Here is a 21,791-nt window from a genome sequence, read left to right on the forward strand (position 1 = left end):
TCTCTCCTGCACTTGTAGTAATTACAGACTTATGCTCAAAGTTCATAGAGGAAGAAAAAGAAATCAGGTGATCTAAGTAATAAAACTTTTCAAGAGTCCTATCTGCATCGTTTTTCAATGAGTTTATAGGTTTATTTTTTAATTTTGCAAGCAACCTGTAGTTTTACTGTAGCCTTACTGGAACTGTTCATAAAGTGAGTCTGTCTTTTCCTTTCTCTCACTTAAGATGTTACACTTTAGTCCAGAAAACTATTTATCCCTAATATCTAATTTGTTAGTAGTTTGTGTTATATTTACTGTTTCACACAAGTTATTTTTACCATTACACTGATTTATAGAGATGTAGAGTTTTTACACAAAGCAAAATAGTTGTTTTTTAAAATTCCAAGCCTGCAAGTTTCCAGCTAGGCTTTGGGTCCTAGAAATCAGTTTGAGTTCAGAGTTAAGCTATGAAACTACACTAAATTGGATATTTCATTAATAGAATTTTTCTGTTTGCATTGGACATTCTTCTAGTATTTCATTGCTTGGGGGAAAAAGGAAAAAGAAAACAAATGAGTACAGTTGGTTTTTTACTCAGCTTTGCTAGAGCCACGCAGAAGTTTCTCTCTCGCACGTCGCAGGCAGGTCAGAGGAGCTCTGCGTCCCTGCAATTGGGCTCTGCAGATGTAACGTCCCTCTTCCCTGAGGGAGGACACCGAGGCTTGCAAATTAACATTTCCTGCTAAAATTTCTGGTAAAAGCTCCCTGCCAGAGCTATCAGCAGTCTGGATCACTGTCTGGGAAGAAACACTTGGTGCAGGGGAGGAAGAAGGAAATGGTGACTGTGAACTTGTTAATGGTGTCGCCAGACAGGACTTTAATGTCTCTTTTCTCTTGTTTGTTCTTTGGCATGAAGCGCTCTCACTCGCAACAGAACGCCTAGGCCCAAGCATACTTTCTTAGAAAAATGACCAGAGTGAGAAAGCAAGAATGACCAGGGTGGAAACATATTTTGGACAGTTGCAGAATAGATTAAATGAGCTTCCATCTTGTCAGATGCCAGAATTTGTATCTGAAGGGAGATTGTCTTTGGATGGCTGCCAGTTTTCCTTAAAACTCATCACCTTTTTTTGTACAAGTTGACACCATTCTGGTAAATAAGGACCAAGTGGAGCTTCTTTCTTTCAGAGGGCGCCTTCTCCTAATTCATTGTTGTTAAACAAATGAAATGAGGATGACGCTATGTGATGCTGCATGGAGCTCAGTGGCATGTGGCAGAGGAGCCCGGCTCTTCCGCAGCTGCTGCAAGGGCCTGCTGCAGGGCACGAGGACCTGTAACCTGAGGGGAAAAAACCTCTGAAAGATTCCAGACCTCCTAGCCACATCTTAGGGCATTTTAAATTGGCTGTCCAAATGGCATGTGAAGGGCCCATACCTGCTTGACCAGCTGTGTCTCTTATCCACCTCTAGCTCTCTGCTCTTAAGTGGTAGTGATTTTACAGTGCAGTTAGCTGTGCATCTGTTTAGTTTGCCAGCTAGCTGTGCAGTCAATGCATGTGTTTACATTATAGATTATTCAGGGTTTTTTCACCTTCTGTCTTGGCCTGTGCTCTTCTTCCTGCGTGTTGCAGACCTTTCCTTGAAAATCTGCCGCTGCAGCAAGGCTCTCTGAAAGCTTCACTGCCATCCTGTAACACACAAAAGGATCTGATGCGGATATCTCCAAATGCTGTCCCTCTTTCCTAGAAATCTCAAGGTTAAACAGAAGAAACAATTTATGTAAGGCTATTCAACATCTATATATTATTATTTGCACAATTACGGCTCTTGTACTTTGAGAAATACAAATATTATACCCAGAGTGAGTATTTCCAATAGTAGTGTAGTCAACAATCTTCACTGTGAGCAGGACTTTACCTTGTTGTATATCTGATACCTAGCTGCATTTGTTTGTCAGTTATCGACTACAGGAGCAGCTTTAAGGGTCTTTGATTAAAAGGGAGCTGCCCCATGGGAGGCTGCTCTGCTCTGTTGCCACAGCCTTGGTCCTGTGAAACTTCACAGGGAGGTGGTAAGATATTGGTCGCTTAGGCATTTCTAGAGGGAAAAGCATGCTCCATACTAACTCATTTTACACCAGCAGTGTCACCTTTGGTATATCCAACAGTTCATTTGTAAAGGAAAAGTTACTGGTAGGCAGAGCGTGTGGAGATTGCTTTGTAGCAAAAATAGTAATACAGTTAAATTTTTTAAACATTGTTTTTAGGTAAATAAAATGGAGTGCTGGAGTGTGCCTACCACAAATCTAGATAGTGAAATTCTGTTTGCAGCAGAACCAGAATGAAAAGTGTTTATGCTGCATTCAATTTTGCCTAATTGTAATTCTGATTATAATGAAAAAAACACTTCAGTAAAGACATGCAAAGTTTAGATTGGCATAACTGTAAAAAGGTTCTACTGTACTTAATTAAAAAAAAAATAAAAGTGATCCCATCTACTGAGCCTGTAATACCCAACGAGCCCTGTGGGCTGGCAGAAGCACTGTGTGTTACTGAACCAGGCACAAGTACACGGCCCGTGTCAGGTTTCAGGCTACCTGGTAGGTCCTCAGAAATGAAGAGGCATCTGTATTAGAGGAAGGCAGTCGCTCGTCCCCTCAGCTGGTAAAGTTCCTAGTGGTCAAAAGAAAGAAAGGATCCCCAGCAGTCATAAATACATTTTTCTGTTTTCTTCCGTATAAAACCTGGAGTTAACCTGTTGGAGTAGTCATTGGTGTGAACGAGCAAAATTAATGCTGAAGAGTGAAAAAAGGACACACTACTGTGAATTTCCTAGTGTTACATTTAAAAGATACCTTGAACATGCCTGCAGTCTCAAGTTTTCTGTCCTATATTGGAGAGAACGTTTTCTATTTAGTTTCAGTGCCAAGAACATCTCTTGTAGTTTTCTCAATTATTAATAGACAGTTGCATTCAGCTTGGCAAACCTTGATTCAATAAACAAAAATACAGAAATGTTTGCTACCATTATTGAACGTTCCTCTTCATTATACTGGTCTCTGCCCCACTGACTTTGTCATTACTCTGACTGTGAAATCTAGAGCCTGTGTCTGCTGTCGCTGAGAGCAGTCCCAGGCAGGATGCTGCACAGAGCACAAGTGCCTTGGTGCTTGCTGGAGGTGGGTAGAGCTCACCTTGGGGGCCATGCAAACACGTGCCCCCGGTGTCCAGCAGATCCACAGACACCCGTGCTTCCAGAGTGCCCATGTAGGCCAGCACTGGAGATCTGGGAGATAAGCTAGCAGTTACACAGGCTTGCGTGGGGATCTCGGCCAGTCAGGAGGGGTAATCTCAACCTGCTACTTGTGCAGCTGTGATCTGACAGAAGTTTGTTGCAGGCTGTTTGACACTGCTTGGGAAATGTATTCTTTTATGATAATGGGTGGCAGCAAATAGAAAAAAATATGGTAAGTAGAGCCTGAACTGTCCTTTCCCACAATTTCAAATTTCAGGTATGCCTTTCAGTGAGGAAATTTAAGTTGTGTAACTGAGAACGCTCAGATTCCCAGAAGGCAGGATGTGCTGTCAGCCTGTTGCATGTGTGATTTTACCTGTGCTGTTTGTGTGATGTGGTTTTGCTCTGACTTTAGATTTGTTGGGGCTGCATGGCTTCCACCATGTCAGTGTGAACGGTGGGTTGTTAATGACAACAAAAAGCAAGTTTGTTCCTCAACAAGTGGAGGCTTAGGACAAAACAGAGATCTTCTTGAAAGTCTAGCAGATCCACTAACAGGTTTATGCTATTTTTGTACTGTACTTTCTTGCTTTACTTGGTCTGTTTGTGGCAATTACAGTGTTGGTAGATAAAGGCATGAAAGGTTTGTTTGACATAAAGAAACAGTGATTGGAAATCTTCCTGATGAACTGAAATTTCCTCTTAGTAAGCTGAGTCTGTTTAAATCCAGATGGTTCAATGAAAAATGCCAATGAAATTCATACGTGTAAAGAGAAACATAAACCTCACAGTGACAGTGGTGGAGATCTATTGTATCCCGATGCATCTGTAGTCATTTCTAAAATAAAACCAACAAGTGGGAGCCACTAGGAAGAAGAAAACTGGTTGATAGGTATAGAACAGATGAGCGCTTACTGCTACACTCCAGGATCTTTTGGCTTCTGCAGAATCACAAGAGAACAAGCAGTTTTAATGTTATTAAACAATAGAACTACTGTGCCATATTTAAGTCTCCCAGAGTGCTGTGCAGCTCAACTGCGAAAGTGCAGGCAGCAAGAATTTCCCTCTGGGTCTAAAGAATGTAGTATTTGTATGAAAGCGTCTGCACAACTGTGGGGACGGAAAATATTAATGTTGCAGCTGGCCTGCAACATGAATACACCTGAGGCAGCAGTAGGTGAACGAGATCTTTTTGAGTTAGACAAAGATGTTGGGAAAGCCAATGCTGGATTTATTTGTTTGCAAACCCCAACATATTTAATGCTTTGGTTTTGGCTTGGCTGATCATTTGTCTTGACTTTAAGACCAATTTCTTTAAGAAATTTCTTTAAGACCACAAGACTTGAAGACCGTTTTCTTTTCAGTCTCTAGTTCTTACATTTGGGTAGAGGTTATTTCTGCCAGTAGATGTGAGAGGATAGCACACTGAAACTGTAATATCCATGCCACTTACGTAGACAGCAGTGTGTAAGGGACTAGCTTGTCCCCAGAGCTTGGTTACAGCTCTCCCTGCCAGGGGAGCGGCCAGACTTGTGTCAGGTGAGGGGTAAAGAGGCAAGGAAGTAGGCCTCTGAGCCTCTGGGAGTTTCTAGACGCACGTTTTTACGGGGCTGCCTTTAAAACATTCTGTGAGATTGAGTGTGGCTGGTCCTGACTGCAGAGGGGAAAAGAGAGCAGTCTTTGAGTTGTTGGGGTACAAGGGGATAGCTGCTGGGGGTAGTTCCAGAGGTCTGACATCCACCCACACATGCTGCTCAGCTGCCGCAAGGTAGCTTCCCAGAGAGGTTACCCCAAAATACCAAGGATATCTGACTTTGGAGGACATGTTATCTCTGGAGTACTGGGTATTCAATCTGACAGATGAATTTTGTTAAAAACAAATTAAACATAGAGTTAGGTGCTAATACCCTGTAGATGTCCTCTTTTCTCATCTGAAGCAATTCACTTTCTGCATGTTGCACATTCTTAAGCTGAACTCTCCAAAAAGATATATGCTTAAGAACCATGTTTGGCTTTGAACAGCTGAAAATGTTCTTACTACTTTTTTTGCCTTGATAAAGGCATCCATTTCTGCAACCTATATATAGCAAACCATTATTACAGGGTTTAAAAATTTCTTCTAAAGTACAAGCCAGGTCATTTAAGCTGCTGTTTTTCTCTTTAGCGCCATGATATAAGTACAAATGCTTTACAGCATGGCCTCACCACACTGAAATACTTGGCTATAGTTGAGTGAGCATTCCAGGGATCCAACGCAGGGCAAGCTCACAGCCTCCAGGCAAAGGTTTGTGCATATGTGGCCTTTATGGAGAACTTCCTGAAAAACTTTCAGTCAGAAAGTGGGGAACGTGAGTGAGGACCCCAGCGAGCCGTCTCAGATTGTAAGATGGTGAAGGTTTAGGGCATTTTGAACTCGGTGCTAGTTGATCATAAAGGCATTTGATGATGAGGCAAATGATGACCATGGGGCACAGACCAGGGTATTCACATCTCCGGGATTGTTATGGAGCATACAATTCACATTTTTCATATTCTAATAAAAAAAAAATGACATTTCAAGTCTAATGTACTTGTGCATATCATGCAGATCTATAAAATATCTCTGGATTGGATAGATGCTACAGCAAATACAACCTGCTGTATTTGAATAGCTTTTGGTGTAAGATCTGGTTTCCATTCAACATCATTCTCTTTGGGTAGAAAAAGTGTTGTAGATTCATGAATAGATTTCTTTCTTTTTCTTCCTTGACTGTGATTTATTCAGTCCCTTTTTATATGTGGTACATTAAAGGTGAGGAATCTTAAGTACATTACAATGAGATTTGCATGGCCACCTTGCTAGCATTGTATCTAGTTGGCTTAAAAACCTACAGGAATACTGGGGCTACCGAGTCATAACCCAAATGGTGTTTGAAGTATCAGAAACTATCATTTTGGATTTCGGAAGTCAGTGGGTGTTTTCCTGATACCAGGTATTGTCTGGTGGTGCCAGTGTCAGCGGTGCCTCGCTCTGCCTGTTGGCCAGGATGCAGGGCGACCTGAGGCCACGCAGAGGGGGGCAGCGGGCCCGGGCCTGGGGTGGGCCGAGGCTCTTTCTCAGTGTCTCCTGTCCACTGCATGTAAAAATGGAGACACTGATGGTTTCCGCCCTCTGTGCAGGTTTGAGATCTGTGAAATAGTGCTGAAGGCCTGCTAAGAGATAACGACGTTTAAGTTCTGATTTAAATATCCTGCAAAAGCTGAAGCAGTCCCCAGAGTTGTTGCCATGTTCTGTGTTAAAGTTCTGACCTTTAACGATGGTAGAGATTACTGGCTGCTTTTTTGTTTGTAACTGTACGAAGTTTACCACAGTGGGCCACTGGTCTGGGCCAGAGGCCACCCAGGCCTTACCACATTGCAAACAAGAATAAAAGTCCCTTTTGGACAGCATCATTAATTTTTCCCCAAAGTAATGGAATGATTCACTTCTGATAGTGTCATGCTTGCAGCGTGGCAATAGTAATTTCTTATAACGAGTAAAGGGAGATTTTATAAAAGGCACAAAACAAGAGTTCTCAGTTGTGTCTAAAGTGTGCCAGAAGGCAGCAAGGCTGATTTCATGACAGTATTACTCAAGTTTTGTTCTAATTTAGCTTTACTTACTGTATTTGGGCTAACACTGAAGAAAGGCAGTGGCGAATTAGATCCAGAATACAAACAAACAAACATATATAATCATGGCTGGCATTTGTAGACCGCAGAGAAGCAGGGCACAGCCAAACATCAGAAGTGTTCCCCTCAGCCTTGCCTCTCCCGGGTGGGGCTGTTTCACCAAAAATGTTGAGGCTTCTTTTGCAACAAGACCAACAGCCAAAATCACAGTACTTTCCAGAACTGACAGGCAGTTGGTCGTACTGACTTTTTAAGTAGGCATGTGTTATTCTTTCAGGGGCCTCTGTCAGGGTGTTCACAATTAAACCTTGATTCAGATCTCTGGAGAAGGTGAAGTCTCAAGGAGCTCCAGTGGCTCGATGCCCTGGTGATGTTAGAGTAGTCACAATGTTTAGTGCTTTGTCCTGATATACGAGTCCCAGCTTCCTGTAACTATCTCCTTCTTAACTTTTTCTTGGGACTTGGGAGAACCTCAAGCTCACCTCCAGACTGTTGGTTGGAACAGAGCTGGATTTTAGGAGTGGTGAAGGTGTCATCAGGAGCTCAAGACTGAGTGTGGGTATCATGGCTGATACGGTCAGTAGGCTAGCTCGAGAGTTTGGCAACTCACTACGCTCAATAAAGCTTCTCACAAAACTGCAAGCTCTCCAAATTCTCTGTTCCTAATGATGTGGATCAGGGGCCAGAGTTTGGCTCCTAAGAGCTAATTTATGTAAAACTGATTCACAACTGTTACTAAAACTTCAGAAGCAGATTAAGAGAACAGAGGGTATGTTATCTCATCACTTATGTTGGCTATTGTATCGTTAAATGGCAGCATCATAGACAATTCTTTCAGGAATTAATATAAAACTGAAAATAGATTAAAAAAAAAAAAAAAGGCATCAGGCCAGAACCTCAGGTGATCTTCAGACCCTGAAATACAGATCTAAATCTGTATTGTTTTATTGACAGAGATGCATCAGTGGGAACCAGATTTAGATTAATGTAAATGCTAGATTTTATCAAAGCAAATTGCACTGAGTCAGAATGCTACATTATGTAAATTATTGAGTCTGTGACATTTGTCTACATCTTTTATGAAACAAAAATAGGAAAAAAACATCAAGGGCTGGAATTAACAGGTTTCATTTAGGTTGAACAGAGGTTTTGGTAGATTGCAGTTGCCTTTCAGAACTCTGTCTCTGTATTTCAGCAAAGAATAAGCTGACTACGTACAGCTCCAGGTGTTTAAGAGCCTGGCTTACCTCTGTCCTTGAATCTGTTGAGCAAAGGCAGATAACCTTGGATGCTTTGTTCCTTCCTATTCTTCATTCTAACCGTTGTGGCCTCCAAACAGCAAACTCTATGGGGCCAGACTCTCACTTCCTTTACACTGAAGTAAATCCAACATATTTTCCTTGTGTTTGGTGGAATTACTCTGAATTTTCAATTACGTTGGAATCCAACCCATGGACTATAAAACTCATTTTATGCTGTAAACAATTAGGAAGATTTTCTCAGCTAGCATTGTATATAACTTGCACTGATGCCAACTGTTGTAACAAAACGATGCTGTCAAGGTCTGCGAGGAGCATTAGAGCAGTGATGTTAAGTGTTTAGCAGAGTGTGCATGGAAAATAGGAAGCTAAGGCTTAAATTCTCTACTTAGGTAGATTTCCAGTGAGAAAGAAGTAGGTAAATGATCATGAATTGGATTAATATCTATATATTTCAGAAAGTGATAAAGACTTACAAAACGTCCTGGCCTCAGTTGTGTCAGCTGATATCCAGTGGATTGCTTTCTGTCTTTCAGCATCCAAGAGTTCTTGGATGCTAAAGTTTTTGAGAAAGGATATTATCACGTAGACTTCCAATTTTTGCCATTAATGGATCCCAAATCAATTAAAGTTCGAGATATGGTCTAAATCTGTGAGTTTATTTGAACTTTCGTTCTCTGGGGCGATAAATCTATGCTTAGCACAGCAGGTTGAGAAAAAGGATACCTTTTCCTTTGTAAAATTAATCCTTTTTTATTTCTTAGAGTAATCAAAATTCAGGTTATGTTAACAGTCCTAATGCTCCAAGCATGTTTTTATGATCAAGAGTGTCAAATCTTGCTTCAGTGAGTCAAGTCATGCTGATTTATATCACACACCTAGTGTATGTACAAAGCTTAAGTATATATTTTAAAACTAAATAAAATATATTTTTATGATGTGTTAAAATATTGATCTAAAATGATGAATTTTTCTGGCAGTAGTCCATTAAGACCAGTGATGGAGTCTTGTATCTTATCATCGTAGTTATCTGTGTTATATATTACAATGAGTCAGAGCTTTAAGGTTGAAGTCTTTATTTGAACAGGCAGTTACTTGGTATTAAACTGCTGACGGGAATTCACTTCTCATTGTCTGCTTTCTAAACCTAGATGTCAGCTGTGCAGCAGCAGTTTCCATCTGCAATCCATTCAGCAGAAGTTTCTGTCACTTCTTTGTTCAAGTCAGTTGCAGGAAACACAAGCTGTCGCATCTCCTCCGTCAATCTCTAACCTGGAAAAGGCGAGAAAAGCAGCAGGAGCAGAAGGACTTCCAGCTGCCTTTCGGGGAGGGATGCTAGCAGGAGGCCAGGGCTGCATGTGGCAATGACATGCCCAGACAAAAAGTCACGCCTGTCACCTGCGCAGCCCCATCTGCAGCAGGTGGGAAGTGCTGGAGCAGTTGTGGGTCATAGAGGAGGATTTCAGCAAGTGTCCCTGCAGCTCCCCGCGACAGCCCAGTAAGCGGTGCTGGCTCTGACAAGGGTTACCTCGGGCTGCCCAGGGCTCTGCTTTAAAACATCCCACAAAAACTTCATAAAAAAGTGACTTAAGGAAATCACCCTGAAGAAGGAATGTGTTTGCCCCACCAGAGCAGGAGTACTGTATGGGAGTTAATGGCCAAAGGGATTTTGGAGGGCTGACTCTGCCCTTTTAGGTTTGCTCTCCTCTCCAATTGGTAATGGTAGGAGAGGCATTTTGGAGAAAGCCAAGATATAAGACCTCTAGCAAATAGGAGACCTGTGGAATGCAGGCTGCTTTGATGTGTCCCACGCTCCAACCAGGCAGTTTATCACCATAGGGAGTGTGTGGATCAAGCTGGCTTTATTTCTACCCTTTATTCCTTAGTACATTTATTCACTGGGCAAACTCATTTAAGGTTTTTCTAGCTGTAGGAAGAAAAGAAAAAACAAAGCAAAACACCAGCAACCATGACCAGAGCGTTCCTGTAGATTCTGTTCTGGTAAAATGTGAATGACTCATGGTGAGAAGTACTTTACCGGGTTATATAAGGTCAATGTCGAGTTCGTTGTACTTTAATCAGATCAGTCGCAGTTGTTTGGGTCTGTATTTTTAAGCTTATTTCAGTTGTTTTTGTTTACCAAACATGCTCTTATCTCTGGACATTGGAAACATGAAATATTTCTATGAGCAATTGCAGTGTTTTCAATTTAGCTGCTACAACATGCAGACAGTTTGTAGGCAGCGCTGAGCTGCGTTCAGCACTCAGCAGAACGACCTCCCCATCGACAGGTATTGTGCTTATGGCTGCTGCTGCTGTCTTGGGACAGATCTCACCTTGTGCAGGGCCTGGTCTGGTTTGACAGACTTAAAATACAGCGTTTAAATAAGACAAATCTGGGGGTAGACAAGTGCTAGCCAGCAGGTCAGAGAATGTGAAATGGCTGCAATTCCTGTGTGTAAGCATTTAAAGTAGGCTGGAGTTGATTATCTGCTCTCTCTAAGCAGAGGGTGTAAAATGTGATGCTGCAGTAGCTGAGCTGCTGTCTGCAATTAAAGCTAACTAGTAGTTGCTGACCTGCAGCCTGCTATTACAGGCATCTCTCTCTCCCCAGATCTAGAGGAACTGAGCTGCAGTTATTGTTGCAGTAAGCACAGATGAAGCCAAAAAGGTTTGGTTTTCAGAAGCTTGAGCATTAGTTACTGTTAGAAACTACTCGAGCATTTAGATGTCTCTGTGACCAAGAGCTCTAGCACCAGCCAGAGCCCTTGGGATGGTTTGAAGGTGGAGCTGCAAAGAGAGCAGGCTGTGCTCCGAAAGCTGTCAGAAGTCTGTAGCATGACCCTCTGAGTTGGTCCTTGGCTCCAAGTTACAGGCTGGCCTCTAAGGCTGTTTGGCCAGGGAAGGATTTTCAAAAGACCTGCGCTGGTAGTCAGGGTACTGAAGTGGCCTGGACTTGGTCCCTGCCACATTCACATCTGCTCTAGTTACTCGTGAAGTTTGCATCAGCGGCTCTTTTGTGAGCAGCCCAGCTCAGTCTCAGTTCCAAGAACCTATGACTGGCTGTACCTCTGCCTTCTCATGCACTTTCTGACAGATTTGTGCATGCCTGGAGGGCTGTCATGTGCATAAGTCATGTCTGCCAATCTGAAAACGTACTTAGGTCTTTCTTTTTCAAGCAGGAAAGTTCAAGGAAGAAGTAGTAAAATGTGTGAGTGAATAAAGATGTGTTTGTGCCGTTACAGTATGTGTGAGCTTTGGCTGGGTTTGCTTTTGTTATGAGCTTGTACTTAAAAAGCTCATTTTGCTCACCAATATTTGAGTTTCATCTAATCCTTGCTGAAGCCTTGATTTTTTGACACAGCACTTAATCAGCATGGTGCTTCTCAGCGCTACCAGCAGCATACAAAAAAGCTGAAATGATTAATTAAGGTATTTGAACAGATTTCAACAGGATTAAGAATTAACTGGAGTTCACCAAAATTTTCCAGCTGAGATGCAGAGCAGGGTTTTTCTTCTACTCAGGACAGCAAGTTAACGTGTAACAAGGCAGTTTCTCACTTGGGCAGTGCTTGTAACTTAAGCTCCAGTGGTGCATACATGGACATTTTCAGTGTAGGAATGGCCAGAGGTTGCTGGCCTAGAAGTGTTTTCCAGGCTCTGTGAACTCCCTGCAGAATAAACCTTGTAGCGTGGCTTCATGGAGCTTGGTTTTGTGTTGGGTCTGAGCAGGATTTGCCTGCACGTGTGCGCACTTCTCTAATCACAGCTGCACACGACATGGCTGCTTAAGGGAGCTCATCTGTTTGTACAAGCAGGCAGTGGGATGGACACAGGGTGCATGTCCGAGGCTGCACAGGGGGTGCCAGCAGAGCACGGCGGTGCCTGCTCCAAACTCAGCACTTTGGGTGCGGTGCTGCTGAGTGATGCATGGCTGCGGTGGGAGCAGGTGATGCTCAGGTCTGTGCTGGGTCAGATCACCCGTCCTCTAAGTGCATTGATGAACAGTCAGTCACAATCACTTCAAAAGAAAGAAACAAGAAAACCAAGAACTGGCAATGCTGTGTTTATCTCATCTCTTCCAGTTACCCTTGGACTAGGACTTGAGAGCGTGAGGGTGCCCTCCTCTGATACATGGGGTTTAAATACCCCCAGACTGCAGTAAAATTGAGCTCTGGGTCTGGACCTTACAGCTCTCGGTGGAATTGAGAACACTTGCTGCTTTCTGCTGGCAGCTGGAGAGTACAAAATAAATATTCCAAAATTTAATTTAGAGTGTGGTTATGGTCAGAGAAGTGGCTGTAAAAAGGCATCTCTTATTCAATAGATACGCTGCCTCTGTATTCTTCAGACACTCCTGCTGATCTTACTGACTGAGAACAAATCGTTACTGCTGTCAGTGCTGCAAAACCAGTAACGCTGTGGTAAAAAGAGCTGGATTCCCTCCTGCTCTGTGCATTGTCAGCAAAAGCATTTTCTGTTTTTTCTGGTGCAGATTTGCAATAATTGGATGATGGACCACAAGGGAGAATAAAGCAGTGTGATTTTTTCCAACTGAGGAGAGATTTGGGGTCTTAAAATTAGAAAAACTGACCAGAGAGAGAATATTTAAACTAAGCCAGTCTGATTGAGAATGGCTGAGAGTTAATCTGAAGCCCCCCTGTGTCATTTTAAGGTCAGCTTTTTGGGGCCCTTTTAAATAACGCAAGCAAACGCTGGTTCCTGGCTTGGTTTTGCAGGTGTTATATTGCCATTTTTCTTTGATTCATGTTTCTTGCTCTTTTAATGTTACCCTGATGATTTCCAAGTTGATAAATAAATAAAATCACAGATAAGAAAATTCGAGGGCTGAGCAATGGAGCAGTAAGGTCAGAGAAAGAATAGAGCGTGTAATTCAAAAAGATTTTTTTTCTGTGGAATGTGGTGACAATTCTTCAAAATCACTTATTGGAAAAATTCTAGAGTGCAAAGCAATAAATCCGATCTTCAAGTGTAGTTTCACTTTGAAGAGCAACAAATGTAAAAATTACACCTTTGTGCTCAACAGATCTTTTCTTTGTCCATCTGAACCTGGAGAGGTCTTCCATTTCCTGCATTGCTAACAGTAATTTTCTCCTGCTTTTTTACTTCAGTTATCTTTGAAGAGTCTATGCAACTCCAAGGGCCATTGGGTGGACACTGTTTCCCTTTTATGAATCAGGACAACTGTTATTCCTGATTTCTAGTTTTCATTTCTCAGACAAGATGAAAACTACTTAAGTACACAAAGGTGCAGTTATTTACCTAGCGGGAATTCCCAAAGAATCCAACCTACACAGTCTTATTAGAGTCTCCTCTCTATTTATGTGTTTGACTGCTTTACAAAGTCTGTTCCAACCCCCTTGGAAAGTTGTTCATGTTCAAGCTTGCAGTCCAGCCAATGGTACCTAACAATGGCTTGTGTCAGAGAACTGCAGCGATAAAATGCACTCGCGGCTGTTCACCTCTGTAGCTTGAAGAGACGCATGAGAAGGAAAGATCCCAGATCAGTTCTTGCATCCTAAGCAAAACTGTTTGCCTGCATTACTTGAGCAGTATTTAATGTGGAAATCACTGGCATGCAGAAAGCAGGGCGTACTGCAACAGCATTTTTACAGGGCTTTTGAAAGTCAAGTTGAATGCATGCAACATGAAGTACAAATATCTGCATCCTGACACCTTCCCTGGGTGGGCTGGGCAGGACGGAGGGAATGCAGCACAGCACCTGTGGAGAAATTAAATTTATGTTGTTTTGTATCACTTTTGGGCACCTGTTACATGTGAAATTCTAAGAGTAATGTTTTTCTGCCTTTCTCCTGTATATTTGATGCTTTTTTATACTTTTTTTTCTTTTGTAAAGCAGTTTTTAAAACACTTCCATATTTTGCAGAACAGCTGGTGTGATACAGATGATAAAATATAATCTGTCTACAAAACTTTCATGACTAATCCATTACTATGTTTAAAATAAGAATTAAAAATGATTTGGAGAATAGTTTGTTGATTCGTAACCGTGTTAACACAGCTCAGCATATAAATTTACAAAAGCAGAACAAGACAGTCAAGAAGAAGCAGCCACATAATGACAGCAATATATCTGTGTGACAGTGGTAAATAAAAAATGTCTTCTGTAACAGGTATATATGTGTTAAGAAGATTCCCTTTTATTTTTTCTAGGCGCCAGTAACAGGTGTGCAGTTTGGTCCTATGAGACTTCATCAAGATCAACTTCAGGTAACAGTTGAAACTGAAATCTTAATTTCTAAGACACACAGACGTTAACTTAAAAAAAAAAATGTGACTGGAGTTTTTTGGGTATGGAGATCTTCACAGCATTTTTGTCAAGTGTTACATGTGTACCTAACAGATTTTTATCACAACATTCTGTTGTGCATACTAAAAGTCCTGCCTAATTCTTTTCTCCAAACATGTCTTAAATCATAAAAATAGAGCTATCTACAGCTCTTTCTGCTATCAATTAGCTTGCAATCAATTTAGTATGTTCCATGTTTTGCATTTTATTGGTAGTCATTTCTTAATCAAAATCTCATCAGAACAATACTAAACGTCCTGCTGAGGTTTATTACACCAGCATTATTACCAGTGTTAACCAAACTTGCAATATCATCACAGAAGATACAAAGTGAGCTTGGCAAAGCATATTTTTTTTATTTTTGCTGTTGACTGGCATTACTTCATACTCCTTTTATCTCTTTATGAATATATGTCATATGCCAGCTGTCCCCTTATTTAGTCTGGGATGGGTAGGAGGTTTGCAGATACATGACTCCTTTGAACATCCTCTGAAAATTCTCCTGTATCCCAAGGCATACTGAAGTATTAATAATCCAAAATGTTCTTCAATCAGTAATGACAAAACTCCTGGGTGAAATTTATCTGGACCTGCTGATTTGAAAATGTCTGTCTTGGGGTGCAGTTCAAAATCCTCCTGACCTATTGTAGGAATAGACACTATTATCACCTAACATCAAATATTAGGACAGCCTAATTCAACTTTTTCCCATGTATAAATCAGAAATATTCACTGAATATTTCTGCCTTCTTTATCATTATTAATGGCTGTATGATTTCTGTCCAGTCATGGGCCACCCTCTAATTCTTCTAGTTAAACCTTGTAATACAGCTGACCAGGTATGAGGGAAAGAAAAGTTAGACAACATCACATTTTTTCAAGCAGAGTATACAAATAAGATCTGCTGACTGCTCTGTGCTATTGCTGAAAACCATTCTTCCAATCCTAAGTGTGTTATAAATTAACTTCACTAAATATAGCCCAAACTATGACATGTTTTTGCAAACAGGTTAACAAAGTAGGTTGCTATAAAAGGAATCTGAAGTAAATGAGAACTAAGTCCTTCATTCTTACAAAAATATGCACTACATGGAAATGTTAAGATTTACTGGTAGACATTCCACCAACCTGGTCCAAAGTGTAACCAGTGCTGGAATTCCTAAAATCACCCAGAAGATAAGTGGCGGTGGGATGTGGTATGCATTGCACATGCTCCAAATTATTGTCTAACCAAAGCATATATTTAAGTGCAATTTGATTAAATTACTGAAAGATTTGTGTCCTGAGACAATAGGCCAAATGCTGGTTTGGTTTATCCATTTTTCCCAAAAGGCTGCATATATTGAGTCATCCACAAAAGCAGCATTAACATAGATCTTTTTTTTTGCCAGTCTGTATTCTTTCAGACAAAATAAATTTTCCTCTGTAAAATATTACCATGATGCAAAGCACAATCACATCAGTGGGAGTCTTAATTAGTAGACTTCATGTTTATCTTTTGTAGTGTATTCCATCCTAGAATTTGAAACACATTTCAGAAGGAATTGGGTCTTCTCATACTTTGAATTATGTGGGCATTGTGTTGATTTTAAAGAGACTCAGAGAGAGTAATGTTACTGGCAATTACACAATAGGTTATGATACAGCAGATCATAGATCTCGTCTTCCATTTCTGGATTTCAGCCATGGTAATCTCCTTGGGTGATATATATCCCATGGCAAGCTTTGTATAGGAGTTGCGCGGGGTTGTACTCCATGTTCAGAGGTATTTCCATCCAGCGTGAGTTCATCTTGACCAGCCTGTCTGTAGTTCCCAGAAGCCCCACAGAGTGGGCTGCTTCCAATATTTTGGGAAACTAGATTGAGATGAAAAGGAAAGCACAATTTTCATCATGCCACTGAAGCACTATTAAATATTAATTCACATGAGGTGAAGCATGCTCTGGTGAGTAATCCAAGTGTTTTGCTGGAGTATGATTCTGGCAAGAAGGAAAAAAAAACAACAAAAAAAACAACAAGAAAAGGGATGTGTGGTAGAAATTTCACAGAAGAAACGTAGACTCACTGTTATTTTGTGTACGTTGTCTGAAAAACAGACATCTTGTCTCAGCTGATTGCCTAAGCTCTCTCTGTAGCTAATGAAGAGAGTGCCACTTCATCCCATGTGGACACAGATGGCTTGGCAGAATATTTTATCCACTTGAAAAAACTCTGTATACAGACAATTATAAAAAACAATAGTCTGTAGGAAGCAATTATGTTAAAAACAATGAATTAAGCCTTGGAAGTAGCTTTAAAAAACTTGTTAAGAACAGACGTAAGTCACAGAATATGTAAGAATTGTTTGTAGTGATTCACTATCTGTCTTTGAACCAGGTACTTTTAGTGTTTGCCAAAGAAGATAACCAGAGTAACGGGTTCTGTTGGGCTTGTGAGAAAGCTGGATTTCGATGTAATATTGCCAGGACACCTGAATCTGCGCTAGAATGTTTTCTTGATAAACACCATGAAATTATCATTATTGACCATAGACATTCCAGATACTTCGATGCAGAAGCATTATGCAGGTAAGCACCACTTCAGTCTAATTAATGCATAGCTATATAGTGAACAAATCATTAAAGTGTTTTTTTTTGCTTTTATAAAACCTGTGAAATGTTGCTGGTTTTTGGACAAATGTTCATGTGCAGCATCAATTAATGTTATCTCAATGCTGTAATTATGAAGGCTGCAGCATTTTTAGTTGTTTGGTAGGACATTTGAAGCTTGATCTGGCATGGAGCCACAGCATGTGAATTTGTTGCCATAATGAAGTGTTTTTTTCCAATACCTGGTTCCATGTTCACACGTCAAATTAACTGCAAAGGTCATGTGCCACCACAGGCAATTTAATGAATACATTCACTTCATTAGCATTCTGAATTTTTTGAAATGTCACTTTCTGTTGAGTAACTCCAGATGCAAGTAGGCAATGTTTTGTGTGCATGTTTCCATACCTACAGCATCTGAAAATCTGTTATGAGGAGGAAAGTTGCACACTGACTCCAAAAAGACTTTCACAAACTGCTGTAAAGTATGAAAAAAGAGGAAAAGGATTTGCTTCTCTGTGTGTCTTCACAGAGGTTTGACAGGCAATGGTGCCTTGTTTCAATGACTTTCCAGTGAAATACCCCTTGGGAATGTGTCTAGACTAAATAACAGTCTGTGGAGTGTGGGTGATGGGGTCAGATTATGTACCGTGGGTGAGTGTGGTAGGTTCAGGGCACTGGGACAAAGGCTTTTGTCCTTGCTGAAATAAAGTAATTAGGTAAGATCTTTGTCAGTCATGGACTATATAGCAGCACTGTTTGCCTTGTTACATTTTTACCATTCTGTCCCAGAGTAAAGTGAAATAATCCTTAAATTAGTGAGATATTTTAAGTAAAGTACTGTAGGAAGGTTCTGTACAGTCATGGTTTCTGAAATGTGAACTTTAAAAAATGTTAAATGATCTTGCTTTTTATTTAAAGGTCTATCAGAACAACTAAACCCTCAGAAAATACAGTCATTATTGGTGTAGTACGAAGGTAAATGCTCATCTTTACTTATAAATCTCATCAACAAAATGTGAATCTTATCATTGTAAATGTAAATGCTACAGTAAAAAAAAATAGAATTAAAACTGAAATAGAATTAAACTTAGAATTAAAACTGAAAACTGAATTAGAACCTCTTACTTTGCTAATGATAATGTAATTATATCATATAGAGTTTTCACCATTGTTGGCCACAGGATTGGGACAGGATTTTTGATTTCTAGTTTTTACTAGAGAGGTGTCACTTGGTTTTGGTGTTTGTTTTTTCCCCTCTCCTTATAACTGGAGGTTTTAGGAGCATGATTCAAACAACCTTTGCAACACCATTTGCAGAACTCTGGAACTGTCTCATAGATCTGTATTTTGATATTAGTAAGAATAACACTTTGAACCTCTCTTGATCTGTCCTTCAATCTGATTAATCACAGCACAAACAGAAGATCTATTGAGTTACCAAAAAAAATTGTACAGAACAATTTGAGCAGTGACAAGTAGCATCTGACCATGGAGATCCTGCAAATAAAATAGGCTGCTAAGACATTGCAATAAAGGAGTGCATATGCTTTTTTCCTCCTCCTCCCTCTTGAACACACTGCTTATAGATGGTTAAATAAGTGTGGAGTTTATTTAGACTATACAGATGTAGAAGTAGCAGAAATGCAGTATTTTTAACTTGAGATGAATTTTAGATAATTTCCTCCAAATACAATTTTGAGACTGTCCATTTCTCAGAAAACTTATATTCCAAAATCCAATTCTGAGGTGTTGAAATTTCCTGTTAACAATGCTGTTTTCCACCACCATTTCTAGGGAACAAAAGACCCTAGTTAAACATTTCAAGGGACTCAATTGTGAATATAATCGTCATTGTTTTTATGTGAGAAAGTCTTATGACTATGAAAACTGTTGCTTCTGCATTCAGAATTGTCTGTCATCAAAGTAATACAAAAGAAAAGAGAAGAAAAGGAGCAGGAGAGAAATAGCAAACGAACTCAAGAGCTTCTTCATGTACATCAGAGAGAAAGACACCTGTGGTTCTGTGGGCCAGCAAATCCTTTCAAAAAGCTAGGAGATTGGAAGGTGGGCTTGCTCACTCACAATTAGGGAGTTGCTCAAAAGGTTTTTTTCTCTGCAATTCATTTTGTCTTTTGAAAATTTTCATATTGTGTGTTGGGACAAGATAAATAGATCCCTGCAGTGACAAGTTCTCATAAGCTTCAGTCCTCAGACTTTTCAGATGTGTCTGGTATCCCTGTCTAGTGGAAACTTCAGAAGTAAGTTTGCCTTTCACTGGGACCAAGTTGATTGTTTCAAGTTCCTGTGTGCTAAACACATGCCTTCTGTAGTTGCCATTTAGGATTTCACAGAGTGAGAACTTTCACACGTTTTCTTCCATTCTGCAAGAAGCATATTTGTGAAAAAGGCTGACATTTAGCCAATAGCATATGGAAGGGCTTCTCTCTGAGGATTATCTTCCTTCGGTTTCCTGCAGTTCACTTGTTGGTGTTGTGTCTTTTTTTTTTTTCTCCCTGCAATATGCCTGCTCTCTTTCTCTGTACTTTTGGGAGGCAGCTTTATCAGATAGCTGGCATGAGGAATGGGGATAATTTTTCTGATACCTGTCTTTGTCTCTCTCCTTAATCTTGGGCAAACCTTGTACTTTACTAGGCATCATTCACTTTGTGCACAGGAAACAAGTGCATGGAAAACGAAAACGAGGTGCCATAAGATCCAAAATTTTAAACATAAATAAAAGCTATTGTGCCATCTGCTAAACTTGACCAGCTTCCATCTACTCATTTACAGAAATCTAGCATAATGACCTTCCCTCCAGATTCCATTCATACATTCACATATGTTTGAGCGTCTTTTAACAGTTAGTATAGCCAAGTTTTCCAGAATGATTCAGGTATCTCATTTTAGGAATATGTCATCATGAAGTAACCTACTAGCAGGTGCTGGGTAATCAACAGTAGAAAATCCATCCTCATTTAGGCATCTTGAGTTGTCTACCTAATATTTGGTATATACAAGTAACAAGTGATTTCTTAAAACTTTGGCCATGTAAACATTCAGGTGTATCTTTCACTAGGGACAGCATAAACAACAAAGAAGCCAATACAAAAAAGAAGGAACAATCCAACAGTCTTGCAAATTACTTTTTGTGATGCAAGAAGCTCGTTACTTACAAATAGGAAAAAATAGGAAAATAACATGTTGGCTTCTCTGTGCCAAAGATGTAAGTTTGTAATAAACAAAAAAAATGTTTGTAATGACCTGTAAGGATCTAGCTGTACTAGCCTTTAATATGACATTTGGTGTACAGGTATGTCAATGCCTTGTCAAATTGGGGTTTGAATTGATTACAAAAATGATCTCTGACTTTATCATCCTTCTTTAAAAGGCATGCTGATCGTGAAGAGTCGTCAATATTGCCCCTGATCTCTGCTGGCTTCACAAGGGTATGTATGTTTTATAATCCACTAGATAGCTCTGACATTCCAGAACTGTCATGGAAGAAACTATACTGAAGTGTGGCTGTCAATGACAGTTTGTGTCAGTAATCCAACCTGTAGATCTTGTTCATGCTTCTCATTCTTACATATTTTCCAATTCTGAACTACTGTACATTGGTAGAGATAGAATAAAGCTGACAATGTAGGTGGACATTCTTAGGGATACCAGAAGTGTTACCAAGACATTTCTTCAGTATACACTTATTTCAAAATAAGTATACAATGCTCTGCTTTAATGTATGACATTGACAAAATTGACTTATTACTCTAGCAGGACCAAAGAGCAGCTTGCAGTGAACAACAGAATGTGCTGTGGGAAATCTCTTCGATCAAATGCCAATTCACATCTGTAAACAGGCTTCAGACATTGTCAAGTGCTAATATCTATTGTTTGGAGGCACCTGAAAAGTATTACATTGAATCTGTTCCTTGGCAACTATTCCAATTAAGCAGGAAAGGTGCTTATTAGTGTGTCAGTTAAGTGGATTCCTTATTGCATTAAGCTGACAATGGAACAAAAATATGCATGATTTACCACTGTAATTCAGAGTGTTTTGGTTGCATGCTCGTTGGATCTTTTCCTGTCCCATCACAGTCCATCTGGACCCATTTACTTATTTGTAGTAAAAACTTCCTAATACAGGAAGTGTTAAAGCCTGAAAACAACTGTACTTCTATGCACAAAATCATTCCAGTGGGCACAGAAGCAATCCAACACAGGTTCTGAATTATTTATAGATCAGAGCCTTGGAGATTGGTCTAATGGAAAAGCACAAAGTTTTGTTTAGCAGCATTGATGTGGTGGCTTATCTTTGATAATCTCCACCCTCCCATTCCCCAAATCAATGTCTATGTCAGTTTATCATGAGCAAAGATTTAACACTCAGGCTTCTACGTGGTAAAAACAAGAAGTTTCAAAAAAGCATCAGAGGAAAGATACTTGGGTCATTGCTGTATGGGGCCCCAAATGAATAATTGTATCCAGTAGCAGGTACATTTTTGGGGAAGTTTTGCTTTCCTATATGTATATAGTATATTGGAATATTAGTAATTTGAAGCTCATAATAATCTTAAATTTTGTTGACCAGAGACACAATGTTATTTTTGATTGTTATTTTAAATAAATAACATGAAAGTTTATAAATTCATTAAAAGTAGATTATCTTATATTTTGATCCTGCTGACAATTACACAGAATAAACAGCTTGGCTGAACCTCGTTGCTGTGAGGTTCTGTCACCTTT

The 21,791-nt window shown here is 40.1% G+C and overlaps 1 protein-coding gene across 1 annotated transcript in view; it reads left to right on the forward strand.

Moving 5' to 3' along the window:
- The window catches only part of PDE8A (phosphodiesterase 8A), a 129,017-nt gene that overhangs the window by 76,301 nt on the left and 30,925 nt on the right, over positions 1–21,791 (forward strand). Inside the window, exons 2-5 of the mRNA XM_040569385.1 lie at positions 14,322–14,378; positions 16,834–17,024; positions 17,967–18,023; positions 20,437–20,494. Of these exons, the coding sequence (XP_040425319.1) occupies positions 14,322–14,378; positions 16,834–17,024; positions 17,967–18,023; positions 20,437–20,494 (363 nt within the window). The remainder of the gene's footprint in view (positions 1–14,321; positions 14,379–16,833; positions 17,025–17,966; positions 18,024–20,436; positions 20,495–21,791) is intronic.

Source organism: Cygnus olor, chromosome 11, assembly GCF_009769625.2.
Source record: "Cygnus olor isolate bCygOlo1 chromosome 11, bCygOlo1.pri.v2, whole genome shotgun sequence".
Classification (NCBI taxonomy): Eukaryota; Metazoa; Chordata; class Aves; order Anseriformes; family Anatidae; genus Cygnus; species Cygnus olor.